This window comes from Scyliorhinus torazame, chromosome 19 (assembly GCF_047496885.1).
Source record: "Scyliorhinus torazame isolate Kashiwa2021f chromosome 19, sScyTor2.1, whole genome shotgun sequence".
Lineage (NCBI taxonomy): Eukaryota > Metazoa > Chordata > Chondrichthyes > Carcharhiniformes > Scyliorhinidae > Scyliorhinus > Scyliorhinus torazame.
Genome location: NC_092725.1, coordinates 121,556,141 through 121,573,952, shown reverse-complemented (window position 1 = coordinate 121,573,952; position 17,812 = coordinate 121,556,141). Strand labels below are relative to the sequence as shown.

Genomic DNA, 17,812 nt, shown 5'->3' with positions numbered 1-17,812 from the left:
AATGTAGTAAAATGTGCCAAGGTGCTTCACAGGAGCATTATCAACAGATCCTATTCTTAGCCGTACTGTAATGGGAAGATGTTGAGTAAAACCCAAGAGACTCGGACAAAAAGATTTGAACAATGGAAATCAGATGGAGAGAGTTCATTTGGCCAATTACTATGCCCTTTGCTTCGAGGTAAGAGTGATGATGCTGCTGTGCCCTGAATGCAGGCAGTGTCAGCTTGCATGGTTTATGTAGTCTGGGAGAGATTAAGACATGCAAGACAGCTTTAGCGCTTTTTCCCAGACATCCTGTACCAAAACCTCATAACGTAATTTAGATTCAATATATTTGGCCGCTATAATGTCAAAACTTTCTTTGGCAGCCTGTAGTGGTTAGACATATGCTGTTAATATCATCTCTTGCCAATCTGCTGTTACATAAATAGTTCATTTTTGTTGTGTGCCAGGATCACCACATGTAGAAGCCACAAAGTGTATCCGTGCGTCTTTGCCATGTAAAAATTGAGAGAGTCACTGTCTCAGTCGGGATCAGTCTGTATGAATCTTTTCTGTGTTTTTGCTCCTGTTTGCCGATTACTCTCACTGTTTTTCACTCACATTATTTTCATATGTCTACCACTTTATTTGCCAGTCACACATTTTCTTTTCTTTTCTCCCTTTCTGTACATTTTTCACACTCTCATTTCACTTTGACTTTCTTGTAGAGGAAGACCCAGGACTCCACAGTTAAGACATGAGCTTGGCTCCCTCTGAGAGCATGACGGTGGAACATGTATTGTCTGTTTTGTGTGATATAATGAGTGGGATACTTGGATGTGTTGTGGGCGATTGGGATTCTGAAGGAAATCTGGATGCTGGGAACAGTGATAAGAGTCACCATGGGAATTAATGTGGAAGTGGATGATTGGAGTGATGGTTGTGATAAATCAGGACAGGATGGGAAAAATATATTTATGGAGATTGATCATTTGTTTCATTATTATTTGAGTTCAGGACCAACATCCATTCCAGTTGATCCACTGAATGATTTTCCCACTTCTCTGTTCTTTCTTCACCCCATCGCCCTCTCAATCTCTCTTTCCCGACTCCGCTTTATGCAATCTTCCCCTTCCTAAACTGCTCCCATAATTACTTCCTCCCACTCTCCATGGTCTTTCTTTTCCCCATTCCATATCATAATGTGATCACTTGTCTCCTTTTAAGACTTGCCTTTGGTAGCTTCAATATTTTGTAATCTGGTACTAGATGAGCAGAAATATTCACCAACTAAATTTTGGGAAGACCAAAGCCATTGACTTCAGTTTCTGCCTCTGCTCTCGAGCAACTGACTCCATCCCTCTCCCTATTTATTGTCTGGGGCTGAACCATACTTTGTGATTCATTTAATATCGAAAATGAGCTTCAGACCATTTTCATTGCCTATTCCACAATAATATTGCCTGGCTTCATCTCTGCTTCAGCCCATCTGCTGCTGAAGCTCACACTCTTGCCTTAGTTACCTCTAGACTTGACTACTCCAATGCATTCCTGGCCGACTACTCAATCTTCTACCCTCCACAAACCTAAGTTTATTGAAAGTCCTGGAGTCCATATCCTAATTTGCACAATGTCTCATCCACACATTACTGATGTACTCACTGACCTATGTGGACCCCAGGTCTGACAATGTTTTGATGTAAAATTCAGATTCTTCTTTTCAAATCCCTATGTAATTTTGCCCTTCCCTATCTCTATAATCTTAACCAATCCTTCAACCCTCTGAGATAGCTGTTCTCCTCTAATTCTGGCATGTTCATCATCTCCAATTTTAATTGCTCCACTGTTGATGACAGTGTTCAGCTGCTGAGGCCCTAATTCTGTAATTCCCTCCCTAAGCCCTTTAAACTTACCTCTTTGTTCAAATATTTTGTCATCTGCTCTAATATTTCCTTAGTTGACTTGGTGTCAAATTCTATTTGATAATACTTTGTGAAGCGGCTTACATACATGAAAATTGTCATTTCCTGAGTCCTTTTTATTCACTCAAAGGATGTGGGCATCGCTGGCTAGACCAACATTTATTGTGCATCCCTAATTGCCCTTGGGATGGCAGTGGTGAGCTTCCTTTTTGAATCTCTGCAGTCGATGTGGTGTAGGTACACCCACAGTGCTGTTAGGGAGGGAGTTCCAGAATTTTGACCCAGCGACAGTGAAGGAACGGGGGTATGTTTCCAAGTTGGTTGCTGGAGAACGTTCAGGTGGTATTCCTTTGTGTCTGCTGCCTTTGTCCTTGTATGTAGATAGTAGTGATTGTGGGTTTTGAAGATGCTGTCTCAAGAGGCTGGTGAGTTCCTGCAGTGCATCTTGTAGATGGTACACCCTGCTGCCATGGTGTAGCAGTGATGGAAGGCGTGAATGTTTATGGATGGTGTGCCAATCAAACGGACTGCTTTGTCCTGGACAGTGTCAAGCTTCTTGACTGTTATTGGAGCTGTACTGACCCAGGACTGCCAAATGGAGAAACCTTCAGTTCCGTTAAATAACGTGCACTTTTCTCCAATGAGAACGTTGAAGTGAAACATGAATTTAGACTGAAAAACTGTAAGTGAATAGAGCTAGATGCTGGCGATTGGGAAGGTGATTCTAAACATTGGATGATCAGTTGCTAACCATGATCTCTGCTGATTCTTCATGATTATAGGGAAAACATTGACAGTGGATATGATTTCCGTTTTGAAAATGGAATAATGATACCAGCCAAATTATGACTGCTCGTGCTGACCCGTAAGGTGTTCATAATGTACAGGATTAACTGTATTCCACAATCCCCCTACCAAACTAGAGAACATTATGAACACCTTACGGGTCAGCACGAGCAGTCATAATTTGGCTGGTATCATTATTCCATTTTCAAAACGGAAATCATATCCACTGTCAATGTTTTCCCTATAATCATGCTTCATTCTGGAAGCATAAACGATGATCGATCATTCTGGATCAGCCACTGTAGAACCAATTCTGATTTGTTCAGTCAGAAAAAGAACCATATATCATACCAATTAAACTTCTGTTGCTTGAAGTTACCGTGACAATGCTAAAAATACAATATCTATTGATATATTTTTTCATCACTTAGGAAAATAACATCAGGAATATCCACTGCCTGGAATTAGAAAATCTGTGTATTCTTCTGCTCAGTCACAATCAGATAACTTCCATTCATGGCCTGGAGAACTGCAGCAACCTACAGGTTCTTGAATTATCGCATAATAACATCACTCGGATAGGTGGGCAACTTCTGGCTGCTATTCCTCTGGTTTACTTGCAATGTGTTCTCATTTGATTTTGAAAGCCTCACTATTAATGATGGAAGCCGTGTAGTACAAATGAAACCTCAGTGCATGTCCTAATTACTTTGAAGCATAATTTGAAGCTCTGACCCTCAAATTGGGTCAGTATGAGCTTCAAAAGCCAGTCCTTCTCATAAATCTACAAAACTCTGATTTTATTCTCTGCACCGACATTGTATATGAGAAGGCCATCAAAAGATGTGAGTACTGTGCGCAAAGTCCAAGCTGACACAAAGTATACTATGTCAGAATGGTGAGATTTTTAGTCCCTATGCACTTCTTTAGGTTTGTTGATAGTAATTCTCTTTATCACTGTCTCCCTATCCAATATTTAATTCAGTCTTTGTGTGTGTTTTTGCACAAAATCAGTCAGGTAGAAATTAGGTAGGTCAAGATGTAAATTTTATCCTACCCCCTAGGATTGCTGAGAGGTGTAGTTATCGTGGTGAAATAGAATTCCTTTACTACTTCCATGGGGCAATCGATGGACCGAATGGCCTCCTTCTGCATTGTAAGGATTCTATGGATTCTATTATGTAGTGTTCTACCAATGGCAAAAGCAAGCACTGATAAAAATCAACTGTTAAACATGAATTGGAGTATTTGGCAGCCCTCAGATGTTTGCTTTTTCGGCTGATCCATTTTCTGCACTATTATTTTTTAATCTTTATTTGCTATTTTCTAGGTGGTCTGGAATCTCTTAAGAAACTTCAGAGGCTTGCTGTGGATCATAATCAGTTGATAAGCACCAAACGTTTAAGTGCAACTCCTACCCTTCTCTATCTTGATTGCTCCTTTAACTATCTTGACAGCTTAGAAGGCATTGATAACTGTGGACTTCTTCAAAGTCTGAAGTTACAAAACAACAACCTTTCTGAGGTAAAGTACAGTAATAGCTTTAAAAAATCTGTTCTAAAGTAAGGTGAAGTCACATCTAGCAGTCTTGTGCCCCCTATGTTTCAGAGCTCGGCAACAAATAGGGAATAAATGATGGATAGCTAGCAGTGACCACAAGTAACGTTGCCAATAATTTGGATGTTGCTGTAAACTGCAAAGGGAAAGCTCAAATAATACATTACTAGGACCTGAGCCCTAAAATTAGATGCCTGGCTTAAAATCGCCCCAAGGCATTCATTTCATAAACAGACGACTTAATATTTAATTGGATCTTTTCATTCAGTTCTAGGTTAAGATTTTGTTGGAAATTGGAATGCCAACTGTCAGGACGCTTCATATTCTCATGTGATGACTACTGCAGTGCAGGATTAAATATCATGAAATAGATTTTTCAAAGTTCTTGGGAAATAATTACGTTGATTGCCAGAAAATATTCTGCTCAGTAAATATGTTATATTTCTGTCTAGTTCTTATAGACCAATAATTTGCTGTCAATGTTACTATGGGTTCATTGGCATGCGTCATTATTTATGTACAAGTGCCAAACTAACTTCAATCGAGGATAAATCTGTGCTTAATCATGGAAATCCAAACATTTTGAACTGAGATACGTTACCTCCCAAAGATGCATTTTACTGTATTTGCACAATAAATAGGAACTAAACTCATCATCAAAAGTTAAGTCATGTCTATTTCTATCAAAATACATCTTTGATGACATATTTGGTGTTAATTACCACCGGACAACTTCACTGGCACTGAAAATGAACAATTATAAATGTCAAATCCTATTTGTTTAAGTTTTAATGGTTTGTGATTTTAAAAATTACAAATTTAAATTTTTTTTTTTTTTCCCCTTTCGTCTCCTTTCTCTAATCCAATCTTTTTGTTTCTTTCTATTTCTTTCTGTACCTAATTTGGCATTGACTTCACCTATTCTTATTTAACTTTCCTTCTCAGTCCTTGTGCTGTTAATTTTACAGTCTTTCAATTTGATTAAGTGGGTGCAGAGTTTACTCGGATATCAGGGCCGGGATTCTCCCCCGGCATGATTCTCTGTTATGCCAGCGCCCGGGGGTTTCCCGATGGCGTGGGGCTGCCCCACAATGGGAAACCCCATTGACCGGCCGGCGTAACGGAGAATCCCGCCGGCCGGTCAGGGCAGAAATGTGGCATGGCGGGATGGAGAATCCTGCCCAGATGTCTGTTTTGCCTCACTTCGATCAGCTCCCACTGACAGCAACTTGACATGTAATCATTGTAAAAACCTAAACATGGAAGTGCAGACACACCATTAGCTGCTCTCACACAGTAAATTATGGCTTATTTGTGTTGTAACTAAACATTAATGCAGACTGTATCAATGTTTAGTTACAACACAAATAAGCCATGAGAAGAACTATTTTGAAAAGCAAAACATGCTTTACTGGCTTTTTATGATTATAAAATGCTAACTTTAGGAGTGGCAGCATAAGTCAGGAATTTGTAACCCTACTCATGATGCTCGGGCAGATATTCTAGGCTGACACTTTGTGCAATACCGAGGAAGTGCACTCTGAGTGCCATCTTTTCGATGAGACATGAACTAAGGCATTAGATGGAATTCTCCCATCTGGGACTAGGTCCTGGGACTAGTGTTTCCTGCTGCGGAGACCAACCGGAAACCATGCCATATTTTCTGGTCCCCATCTCATTAATTATGCATCCAGTTTTTTGCGCCATATCCTTTGGCTGGGCAGGCTTGATTACACGCATCCCACCATCATATCTGGGTGCCATATTGAAAAGGCACCCAACATCTCTGGCCCACCATTGAAGAAAAGATGGACCTCCTGAAGGAAGAAGCTGGACCTCCAGGAACATGCTGAGGTTGGAAATTAGGTTGGTCAAGATGACACTGAAGCTGGAATATCCACCCGATAGATAGTACCCGACCCACTGCTGTGGTGTTCCAGGATCGTTGGTAGCCTACATCCCAAACTCCAGAGTCAGCCCCAGGCATTTTTCAGGTAAGTCTCAACTTCTGCCTGCCACGATGTATTGTGTATTCTGGACTCGTGTGTTTTCACAATGGCATCGAGGAGAACCAGGCGTGGAGATTTTTGGGCCCCCCACTGAATTCTCTTCCACATCCCCCCCACCACTGAATCTGCCGGAGGAGGCATGGAAGAATTCAACCCATTGCCTTCCCTCTAGTGTAGATGCAAAAGATCTTATGCACGGTCTAAAGAAGAGCGAGGGATTCCTTTGGCGACCTGACCAACACTTTGTCCTCAACAGATATCATTAACAGGTTATGTGATTATTTATTTAATTGTTGATCTTTTTTGTGAGCTTGTGTGTAAATTGACTGCCAAATTTGCCTGCAGTAGAACAGCAACTGAAATCAACAATGATTTAATTGTTTGTGATGAATTTTGGGACATCCTGAGGTAACTTAAAATGTCAAATAAAAAGACCTCAAAAGAGCTCCTACTTGTGTGCTTAATGCAAATTTGTTCATTCTTTTTTTCTATCCTTATGTCCTTCCTTCCTTCCATCCATCATGTAGTGGTATGTAAGCAACATCAAAAAGATTAAAAAGCAGCTTATATGAGCCATTCCTCATATTCAATATTTAAAGTTCTCTCACCTAAACCATTTAGCATTTTTCAAAACTACTCCCACAATGTGGGCATCATCCAGCAAGACTGCATTTATTGGCCATCCCTAGTGCCAGTTGCCTTGAAATGAGGACAATGGGTTTCTCGTTGAACCAGTGTAGTCAGTGTGGTGATGTGCTCTCACTATGCAGTGAATATATCTCACAACTTCCATCTGTGTGTAGCTAATTAAGCTGTTTCATATTATTGATCATAGTATTTATATTTTGAGTCATTAACAATGGCTATTTAGCAGAACATTTTTTGAAGCTCCTGTAAAAATGCATTTTAATCTGCACGTTCTTCAACATTGTTGTTTGCCATGTAGTATTCCCATTGATGCTGGTCTGATTCAGTTCAAAAGGACGGTTTATGGCATGAGGTTATAATGTTTGTCAGGTGAATGCATATATAGATACATATTACAGACATAGATAAACATCCCTTCTCCTTTGTCGTGGAAATTATAATAAAGACAAATTCTTTGAGGTTCGATTTAAGGAAATTTATTTACACAAATATATTTGCGGAGAGTGTGTGTTCCGGCTGCATAGCCAGTGCACCACACTCTGAGATTCGATTGAAGGAAGCATGGGCGAAATTCTCCCCCAACGGCGGGATATTGAGGGGCTAGGCCAACGCCGGAGGGATTTCCGCCCCGCCAGCTGGCGGAAATGGCGTTTGTTGCCCCGCCAGCTGGCGCGGAAATGTGGCGCATGCGCGGGAGCGTCAGCGGCCGCTGTCAGTTTCCCAGTGCATGCGCGGGAGCATCAGCGGCCGCTGTCAGTTTCCCACGCATGCGCAGTGGGGAGAGTCACTTCCGCCTCCGCCATGGTGGAGACTGTGGCGGAGGCGGAAGGGAAAGAGTGCCCCCACGGCACAGGCCCGCCCGCGGATCGGTGGGCCCCGATCGCGGGCCAGGCCACCGTGGGGGCACCCCCCGAGGTCAGGTCGCCCCGCGCCCCCCCCCAGGACCCCGGAGCCCGCCCACGCCGCCTGGTCCCGCCGGTAAATACCAGGTTTGATTTACGTCGGCGGGACAGGCAATTTCTGGGCGGGACTTCGGCCCATCCGGGCCGGAGAATCCAGCGGGGGGTCCCGCCAACCGGCGCGGCCGGATTCCCGCCCCCGCCCAATCTCCGGGAGCAGAGACTTCGGCGGGGGCGGGGGCGGGATTCACGGCGGTCAACGGCCATTCTCCGACCCGGCGGGGGGTCGGAGAATGACGCCCCATATCTTTATAGTCTGAAGTGACAGCTAGAAGTAAACAGCCATGTTTATATTAAATTGAAAGTACGTAAGATGAAATACGTAGTACGTATGTTCTTGCCCTTGATTAAAAACCACTCGAGTACACATTTTGTTATTTTTCGGAGGACAATGTGTTATCATAATAAGGCCAAGACCAAAATATTAAGCAGTATTTCATTTATGTTACCTGACCTACTTATTTTCATTCAAAAGCAGTGTTAAACTATATAGTCGAGCATTTCCCGGCATGCTTCTAAGTTGGCAACTCATTAATTTCCCTTCCACAATACCCCCTTGTTGATCTTTTGATCAACATCTTTTAGTAAATTATCGTGTCATCCGTAGAGAAGGGTGATTAAAATGTAAGGGGAAATGAGTCCCTCGAACACTGGTTAGCAAATAGAGGTAAAGAGGCTATCATGCAAGGGGCCAAGAAGCATTTAACCCCCAGGAAGGATGTACCCTTCACAGCGACACCTTCCCTTATTAGGCCGACAGACACTCTGCGAATTAGGAGCGGTAATACATTGCGTTGATAATGGAATGTTTATAGAACTGCCTCAAATACGAGCTCACCAGCTGCAAAATGTAATAACGTCTGAGCCTGCGCCCGTGTCTGCGTTGTATGCTGGCAGCTGAACATTAACCCTTACAGTACCATTGTTTTAAAAAGAAACAATTTAAAAAAAAACTGCAGGAAGTCTTACAAAAGGTTAATGACCCTTGGGCACAACTATTAAAACACCTGATAGAGTCCAAACGAGAGAATATCGTGACCCCATGCACGGCTTGGTATGCTTGTGAGGATGAGCATGCATACAATTTACAAACGCAATGTCCTTTAGGAAAGCAGACCTCATTGCATATCACCCCTTTTTATTTTTCGGTGTTGTGGGATTGGGAATGTTAGTACAGTTGACCCATAGTCAGAGGGACCTTTTTAGGATGGGTTTAACTTCAGAACCCCATTTAACATTGGCCGTAAGACATCCCGCTAAGGTAAAGCAAATAAGAGAACTGATCAAAGAGGCCAAAGGAAAAAAGTAATACATGGAATTTATATTGAAATGGACGGACAAAATTGCCTGATAGAATTTTATGGCAAACAGGAGGGCAAAGTGACCTGGAAAGAGGAGCAATGGCCCGCTACATTTGAAAGACAACAACCTCCTCGAGAGAGCCATCATTTACTCCCTTCAATCCTGGCCCAGGTACTGGCATATCTATGGGCCCAACATAAAAGTCATGTTGGAAAAGTACATTCTGCCCCAGCGCATAGGGTACAGTTACAGAAGAACCAGCTTAAAACTATACAGGTTGGCACCGGAAGCAGAAAAAGGGATAGAGAGAGTGATCAATGCACTATTACAGCAAGGGGTGCTGAAGAGAACACAAAGCCCCTGTAACACCCCTATACTCCCCATTCCAAAGGTAGGAAGACCCAACAAGTGGTGGTTTGTGCAAGACCTCAGAGCTATCAATAAAATCACTATTGCTCCATTGGTGCTGGACGCAAATGTAATTTTGTCTTCCATACCACCAACAATGGATACTTTCTCAGCCTTTTTCTCCATACCATTGTATCCAGAAAGTCCATAAGACATAGGAGCGGAAGTAAGGCCATTCGGCCCATCGAGCCCACTCCACCATTCAATCACGGCTGATTTCAACTCCATTTACCCGCTCTCTCTCCACAGCCCTTAATTCCTCGAGAAATCAAGAATTTATCAACTTCTGACTTAAAGACACTCAAGGTCCCGGCCTCCACCGCTCTCTGTGGCAATGAATTCCACAGACCCACCACTCTGTCTGAAGAAATTTCTCCTCATCTCTGTTCTAAAGTGACTCCCTTTTATTCTAAGGCTGTGCCCCCGGGTCCTAGTCTCCCCTGCTAATGGAAACAACTTCCCTACGTCCACCCTATCTAAGCCATTCATTATCTTGTAAGTTTCTGTTAGATCTCCCCTCAACCTCCTAAACTCCAATGAATATAATCCCAGGATCCTCAGACGTTCATCGTATGTTAGGCCTACCATTCCTGGGATCATCCGTGTGAATCTCCGCTGGACCCGCTCCAGTGCCAGTATGTCCTTCCTGAGGTGTGGGGCCCAAAATTGCTCACAGTATTCTAAATGGGGCCTAACTAATGCTTTATAAAGCTTCAGAAGTACATCCCTGCTTTTATATTCCAAGCCTCTTGAGATAAATGACAACATTGCATTTGCTTTCTTAATTACGGACTCAACCTGCAAGTTTACCTTTAGAGAATCCTGGACTAGGACTCCCAAGTCCCTTTGCACTTCAGCATTATGAATTTTGTCACCGTTTAGAAAATAGTCCATGCCTCTATTCTTTATTCCAAACCCTTACCTTCCTCAGCATTGTGGGCTATTGCAGGCAGTGGACACCGGAATATAGAGAGATGGACGCAGTACTGCACCAGGCTACCATACAGGATGCCCCTTCACACCCTGTTACCTGGATCCCAGAGAGGGAGCAAGCATTTCGTAATTTGAAACAAGCCATGATTAGCGCCCCTGCCTTGGGACTTCCTAATTTCAGCAAGCCCTTTACTCTTTATGTGAATGAAGCAGGGTGATTTGCAGTAGGGGTCCTGGTGCAAGAGCATGGAGGAGGGAAAAGACCCCATGCCTATTACTCGGTGGCCCTATGTGCTGTGGCAAAGGGTATGCCAAGTTGCTTAAGAGCAGTAGCAGCCACGGCAGCCAAAGTAGAAAAATCAGTTTTGCTGCTGCTTAATTCATCCGCAACGCAGCAGTTTACTGTGGCTCGACACACTGGGTACGAAGTAATCCTCTCTAAAACCAACTTTACCTACAAGCGAGCGCCAGCTGTCAACCCAGCTACACGTTTGGGATGATTGGGCAGCACGGTAGCTCAGTGGTTAGCACTACTGCCTTACAGCACCAGGGACCCGTGTTCAATTCCAACCTTCGGTGATTGGCTGTGTGGAGTTAGCACATTCTCCCCTCTGGGTGTTCCCGTTTTCTCCCACAGTCCAAAGATGTGCAGGTTAGGTGGATTGGCCATACTAAATTGCCCTTAGTGTCCAAAAAGGTTAGGTTGGGTTATGGGTGTGGGCCTAAGTGAGGTGCTATTTCCAAGGGCCGGTGCAGACTTGATGGGCCTCCTTCAGCACTGTAAATTCTATGAATCTATGTGGGCGTTGCTGGAATCGCAGCATTTGTTACCCATCCAAAAATATCCTTGAACAAAGTAGCTTCTTGGGTAATTCTTAGAATTACACTTAAGAGGCCAGTTAAGAGTCAACCATATTGTTTTTTAAAAAAAATATTTTTATTCTCCTTTTTCACATTTTTTCACACCCACCAACAATAAACAATAATCAGTAACGAATATGTCAATCCCCATATCAATAACTACGATCCCATCCTTCCACCAAACCCCAAACATTAGCCCGCATGTTCACATAAACAAATGACAAAAAGGAATCAGGAATCACCCATAGTCATCATTAACACACACAGTCCCCCTTCCCCCAACCCTCCCAACCACCCCCCCAACTAATGTTCGATGTTATCCAGTTCTTGAAAGTGCATGATGAATAATCGAACCCCTCCATCCTTCCGCTCAGTTCAAACTTAACCTTCTCAAGTGTCAAGAATTCCAACAGCCCCCCCCCCCCCCCCCGCTACGCCAGGGCACAGGGTGGAGAAGTTGCTCTCCATCTCATCAGGATCTGCCTTCGGGTGATCAACGAGGCGAAGACTACAACATGCGCCTCCGCACCCGTTTCCAACCCCGGCTATAGATGCTGCGAACCTGCTGAGTTTAGCTGGCCTTTTCTGTTTTTAATCCTATGCACTTGTTCCTTTGATATACAGAATTTGTCATTGCGTAGTTTACTGGTGAGCAAGTGATGGTTAAAAATATGAATATGTCATGGTGCCTCCAGATACAGCAGTGGAAGAATGGTTGGCTGTGAATGGAAATAAATTAGACCAGTTCCTCAAGCCATAAGCGAATAAAATGATCACAAGTCAGAATAAATGGGCTTAGAATGGAACATCACTGTAGGAGATAGGTAACAGAGTCAGTAAGATAGAAAGGCAAATGGGATATTAAATGATTCCACGTATCAGGGAGTGGATGGGAATGGAATAGAGATGTTCGATGCTACCCTCTAGTGATAGGAGGTCAGTGATTGTAGCATGATGGACAACTATTAAGTTTCCTTAAAATAATGACACAAAAATGGCACACAGTCAGGAAGAGTGTGCTACACACAAGAGTGCACCTGCTTAAGTATGGCTCATGAATACGTTTAAAAAGCAAGTCTAGACTCTCTGGGCGTCATTCTCCGCTGGCGGGAGTCTCCGTTTTGCCGGCGCCCGGGGGTTTCCCGACGGCGTGGGGCTGCCCCACAATGGGAAACCCCATTGACCGGACGGTGTTACGGAGACTCCCGCCGGCCGGTCGGGGCAGAAATGTGGCGGGGCGGGTAGGAGAATTTCGCCCTCTAAATCAGTTTAATCAGATCAAATCACAGACTTTTGGAAATTAACTATTTATGTTAGTTTTCTGATTACCTAGACTTGTTCAGGAATCACCATTCTCCATTCCTACAAATATGTAAAATTGTACACTATTTATATTGGAATAAAATACACTTACTTATAAAATTATGAATAAATTTAAGACAGTATGATCACTGCAGATCAATTTTTTTATTGGATAAGGCAATTGTATTGTTTGTGCAATTTCCCAGACTGCTTTCATCTTTTCTACAGCTGCCCAAGTTTGGAAATCATGTGTTACTGCGGGAATTATATCTTGATGACAATACCATCTCCTCTCTAAATGAGATGTCTGAATACTGGTTACCAATGCTTCAACATCTCTCTGTTTCTCAGAACAGGTAAAGTTTGAAATAACAATAACTGTAAATATAACTTAAACATTCTAAAATTGAGTTTTATATGCCTGGTGAGTAGAGTGGTATTCACCTTGTTGGATTCAGTTCCTTCATGTGTTGGATAAAGCTTGTGATTAATATGTATGTTCTTGATATTGTAATAATGGGGCTATGCCCCCCACGCCCGCGAGAAAACGGGTGCGAATCACTCCGGACTTTTTTCTAGAAAGTCCAGAGTGAATTCTCAATTTTTAAGGGGGTTTGCAGGGCCCTGGAGTAGTCCACGCAGCTCCTGCTGCCGATACGGGGACCTGTACTTCCAGCCGCGGGTCCATGCAAGTATGCAGCGGTCGCCTGCAGAGCCGGACCCGCGCGACATGGTGGATCCACACAGACTGCTGCCGAAGAAGTAGCCCCCCCCCCGGCAGATCGTGCGCGCCCGCCGATCGGTAGACCCCGATCGTGGGCCTGGCCGTTGTGGAGGCACCCCCGCTGATGGATCCCCCCCGCCCCCCCACCAGGACGCTACTGCAGTCGTGACTCCGAGCTCCAGCCGGGTGGGATCATGTTAGAACCATGCTGGCGGGAACTCGACCGGCCGTTCACGGAGAATTGCAGCGGGGTCCTCTTTCAACGGCCCCCGACCGGCGCCGCGGTCGACCACACGCACGACTGGGGGACAATTCTCCAGTCGCCGGAGAATCGCGCGAAGGCGTCGCAGGTCCGACGCCCCATTCTCCGTCCCCACGCCGAGCGCGATTTCGACACAGAGGCTCAGAGAATCCCGGCCCATGTTTCTTGAGTGAAATCAAGGATTGTGGTTCTTGGAATGTTAACATTCTCATAAATGGTCATCTAGCAAATTTTGAATTAGATTCAGATGCCAGCATAAAAGTCCTATCAGACAAGGAACACAAAGACCTTGGCATCAAATAACGGAGGAATAAGATTTTCAGTCATTGGCATGATCCTGGAACCACTGATATATGGCGGCAAACGGACCTTAGAGCTAATGTACGTCATATGTAACCAGCCTTTCTCGCTCCTGAACAGGGTTACCTGCATAGTAATGGATATCTTCCAGGTGGCAGAGGATGCCAAGGCTACCATTGTCATTAGCCAACTGCAGCTGCCTAGTCCTTTGTACCCAAACACTGAAGAATATTCTGATTTCAGCTTTTTTTGCGGAGCAGAACGGTCCATTTTTCATTGAAAACCTCCTGTGATCAGATCAGCCTACTGTCCATGAGATAACCATGATGCCTCCAATGGAAGTGTAACAAGAGAGTGATCAGCAGAACGAGAAGCCTCTACCTTTAGCTACGACAATGGTACAGCTGGTCAACTCAGCAACCACTGTGCACACGCTGCATACCAGCCAGCATACCACGATTGCAAGGGAATGGAGCCTGGTAGCAGACACCCACCATCAACGACAATAATCAGATATCAACATACTACCAAACTTTCTTCTCACCACAGGAACGCTCTTCCTCAGCCACAAAGAGCATAGAGGCAGCCTACGTGGAGAAAGAAGAGGAAGATGCGCCAAGGGGATGAACACAATGTTCATCCACTCCTCAAGGAATGATTGATTAACAGCAACCACTGATCAAAACAGCCAAACTGACCAAACATGGTTCAACATGAGCAGGATTTAAGGTCAGAATGGCCTCCCCCTGCTTCTATTTTCTATGTACCAGGCAATGGAAGAAAAGAAAGTAAGTATACCTAAATGTCAGTGCAGCCTCCAAGCCAAAAGCAAGAAATGGAACCAACTGAGCCTAGCTCTCTGATAGAATGGGGAATGGGATATGGAAGGGTCATAAGGCTTCCATACTGCCTGGACCTGTAAATTCAAGGACATGAAGGGGGAGATGGGGTAGTGATAATATTGTAGTATTGATAATGTAATAATAGCAATAATGTGGTAACAACAATGCAAATGCATGAAAGAGAAAATGCTAGAAAATCTCAGCAGGTCTGCCAGCATCTGTAGGGAGAGAAAAGAGCTAACGTTTTGAGTCCGATGACTTTTTGTCAAAGCATGAGACTGATAATGTAAGACATTGAGATATGCTAATGTAACTTCCTATACATTGGATAAAGACTTCAGGGGAGAGTAGTAGAAGAGTTTGGCACATACAAAGTTAATGTGAGACTGTGTACAGTACCGCCGAAGACGCATGACCCTGACCTAGGGTCAGTGCGGTGTTGAGCAGGAACAGGTAAAGACCTAGACATGGTGATAACTCCTTGCCTGTAGCCTTTCGTGTATATATGCACATCATTGCAAGTAGTTAATAAACACTTGAGTTAACCGACTGAAGACTAAAAAGACTTCTTTAAGAGACACCATTCTATAACCAACATCCTCCCAACAGCATTAATCTTTCAACTATTTAACAAGGAACTTGCTGGCCATGCAAAGCTGATTATCAGACTTGACTGTCACGAATGTAAAATGAGGCTTGACTGAAAGTCCAGATATCCGTTGATTTGTCGAAGCAGGTGCACACAAAGGAGATCAATTGCTTGGTTAACAACATTTTTTCCCACCTCTTTTGTTAGTATTTCAATGTTTATTTACACAAGATAAAGAGGTGTTAAGTGCTTATAGTTTCTGCTATTGACACTTTTACAGGGTTGTAGTAAGAGCGTTTTTTAAAAAGTTACGAATGACTGTTCCAGATGCAGTATACCGTGAATAAATGCGAGGTTATCCACTTTGGTAGAAAAATTAGGAAGGCAGATTATTATTTGAATGGGTGTAAATTGAGAGAGGTGGATACTTAGAGAGACCTTGGTGTCCTCTTGCATCAGACGCTGGAAGTAAGCGCACAGTTACAGCAGGCAGTAAAGAAGGCAAATGGTATGTTGGTCTTCATAGCAAGAGGAATTAAGTATAGGAATAGGGGGCGGGATTCTCCCCTACCCAGCAGGGCGGGCCGTACCGGCGCCGAGGAGTGGCGTGAAGCACTATAGCGTCGAGCTTCCCGGAAGATGCGGAATCCTCCGCACCTTCAGGGGCTAGGCTGGCGCTGGCGGGGTTGGCGCCGCGCCAACCGGCGTCGAAGGGCCTCCGCCGGCCGGCGCAAGTTGGCGCATGCGTGGAAGTGCTGGCGTGTGCTGGTGTCATCCCAGTGCATGCGCAGGGGGGTTCTTCTCCGCGCCGGCCATGGCGTCCAGTTACACCGGCCGGCGTGGAGGGAAAGAGTGCCCCCACGGCACAGGCCCGCCCACGGATCGGTGGGCCCTGATCATGGGCCAGGCCACCGTGGCCCCCCCCCCCCGGGGGCCAGATTCCTCCGCGCCACCCCGGGGACTTTGCAGGCCGCCCGCAGAGCCAGGTCCTGCCTGTATGGACTTGGTGTAATTTACGCCGGCGGGACCCGCCGAAAACGGGCAGCCATCGGGGGCCGGAGAATCGCCGGGGGTGCCGCTGCCAACGGCCCCGACCGGAGTGGCGCAATTCCCGCCTCCACCGAAAACCGGCGCCGGAAAATCCGGCAGCCGGTGGCGGGGCGGAATTCACGGCACCCCCTGCCCATTCTCTGGCCCGGCGGCGGTCGGAAAATCCCACCCGGATGTTTTACTACAATTGTTTAGGGCATTGGTGAGGCCACACCTGGAGTATTGTGAGCAGTTTTGGTGTTCTTATCTGAGGAAGGATGTTCCTGCTATGGAGGGAGTGCAGGGAAGGTTTACTAGGCTGATTCCTGGCATGGTGGGACTAACATGAGGAGAGACTAAATCGATTAGAATTATATTAATTAGAGTTTATAAGAGTGAGGGGGGATCTCATAGAAACTTCTAAAATTCTTACAAGGTTAGACAGGATAGATTCAGAAAGAATCCTCCCAATGGTGGTGGAATCCAGAACTAGGGTCATGGTTTGATGATAAGAGGTAAATCTTTTAGGACTGAGGTGAGGAGAAATTTCTTCACCCAGTGAGTGGTGAATCTGTGGAATTCACTATCATGACTTCCAGTATGCCGAGGTAGGTCGCACGTTCGGCAGCTCCCGCCGGGAACGGACTTTTGGGCTCTCCAGAGGGGCCCCAACGGCAATTGTTCGATGGCTTCCAGTGTGGGAAGGTGACAGCAGGGTCCCCCCGACATTATATGGATTGGACCAGGAGTGGAGCGGTTAAAAAAGTGATCCTGGGGCAGCGAAAAGTGTGAGGGAGGCAAAGCAAGATGGCGGCGGGTGGAGACCAAGCAGCATGGGCGCAGTGGTCGCAGGAGCAGCAGGGGTTCCTTAAACGCTGCTTTGAGGAGCTGAAGACAGAAATGCTGGCACCAATGAGGGCGGCGATTGAGAAGCTTGTGGAGACCCAGAAGGCCCAAGGGGCGGCGATCCAGGGGGTGCGGCAAAAAGCCTCGGAGAACGAGGACGAGATCTTGGGCCTGGCGGTGAAGGTGGAGGCGCACGAGGCGCTGCACAAGAGGTGGGCGGAAAAATTCGAGGACCTGGAGAATAGGTCGCGGAGGAATAACCTTCGGATTCTGGGTCTCCCTGAAGGAGTGGAGGGGCCCGATGCCGGGGCATATATGAGCACGATGCTCAATTCGCTGATGAGCGCGGGAGCTTTCCCGAGGCCCCTGGAGCTGGATGGGGCTCATCGGGTCCTGGCAAGGAGACCTAAAGCCAACGAGCCGCCAAGGGCTGTAATGGTGAGATTCCACCGCTTTATGGACAGAGAGTGTGTCCTGAGATGGGCCAAAACTGAGCGGAGCAGCAGGTGGGGGAACACGGAGATCCGAATTTACCAGGACTGGAGTGCGGA

General features: G+C 45.4%; 1 protein-coding gene across 10 annotated transcripts in view; it reads left to right on the top strand.

The window, feature by feature from the left end:
• The window catches only part of lrriq1 (leucine-rich repeats and IQ motif containing 1), a 278,411-nt gene that overhangs the window by 55,132 nt on the left and 205,467 nt on the right, over positions 1-17,812 (top strand). For all 10 annotated transcript variants that reach the window (XM_072485134.1, XM_072485135.1, XM_072485136.1 and 7 more), the window contains 3 exons: positions 3,122-3,272; positions 4,021-4,214; positions 12,898-13,025. In XM_072485134.1, the coding sequence (XP_072341235.1) occupies positions 3,122-3,272; positions 4,021-4,214; positions 12,898-13,025 (473 nt within the window). The remainder of the gene's footprint in view (positions 1-3,121; positions 3,273-4,020; positions 4,215-12,897; positions 13,026-17,812) is intronic.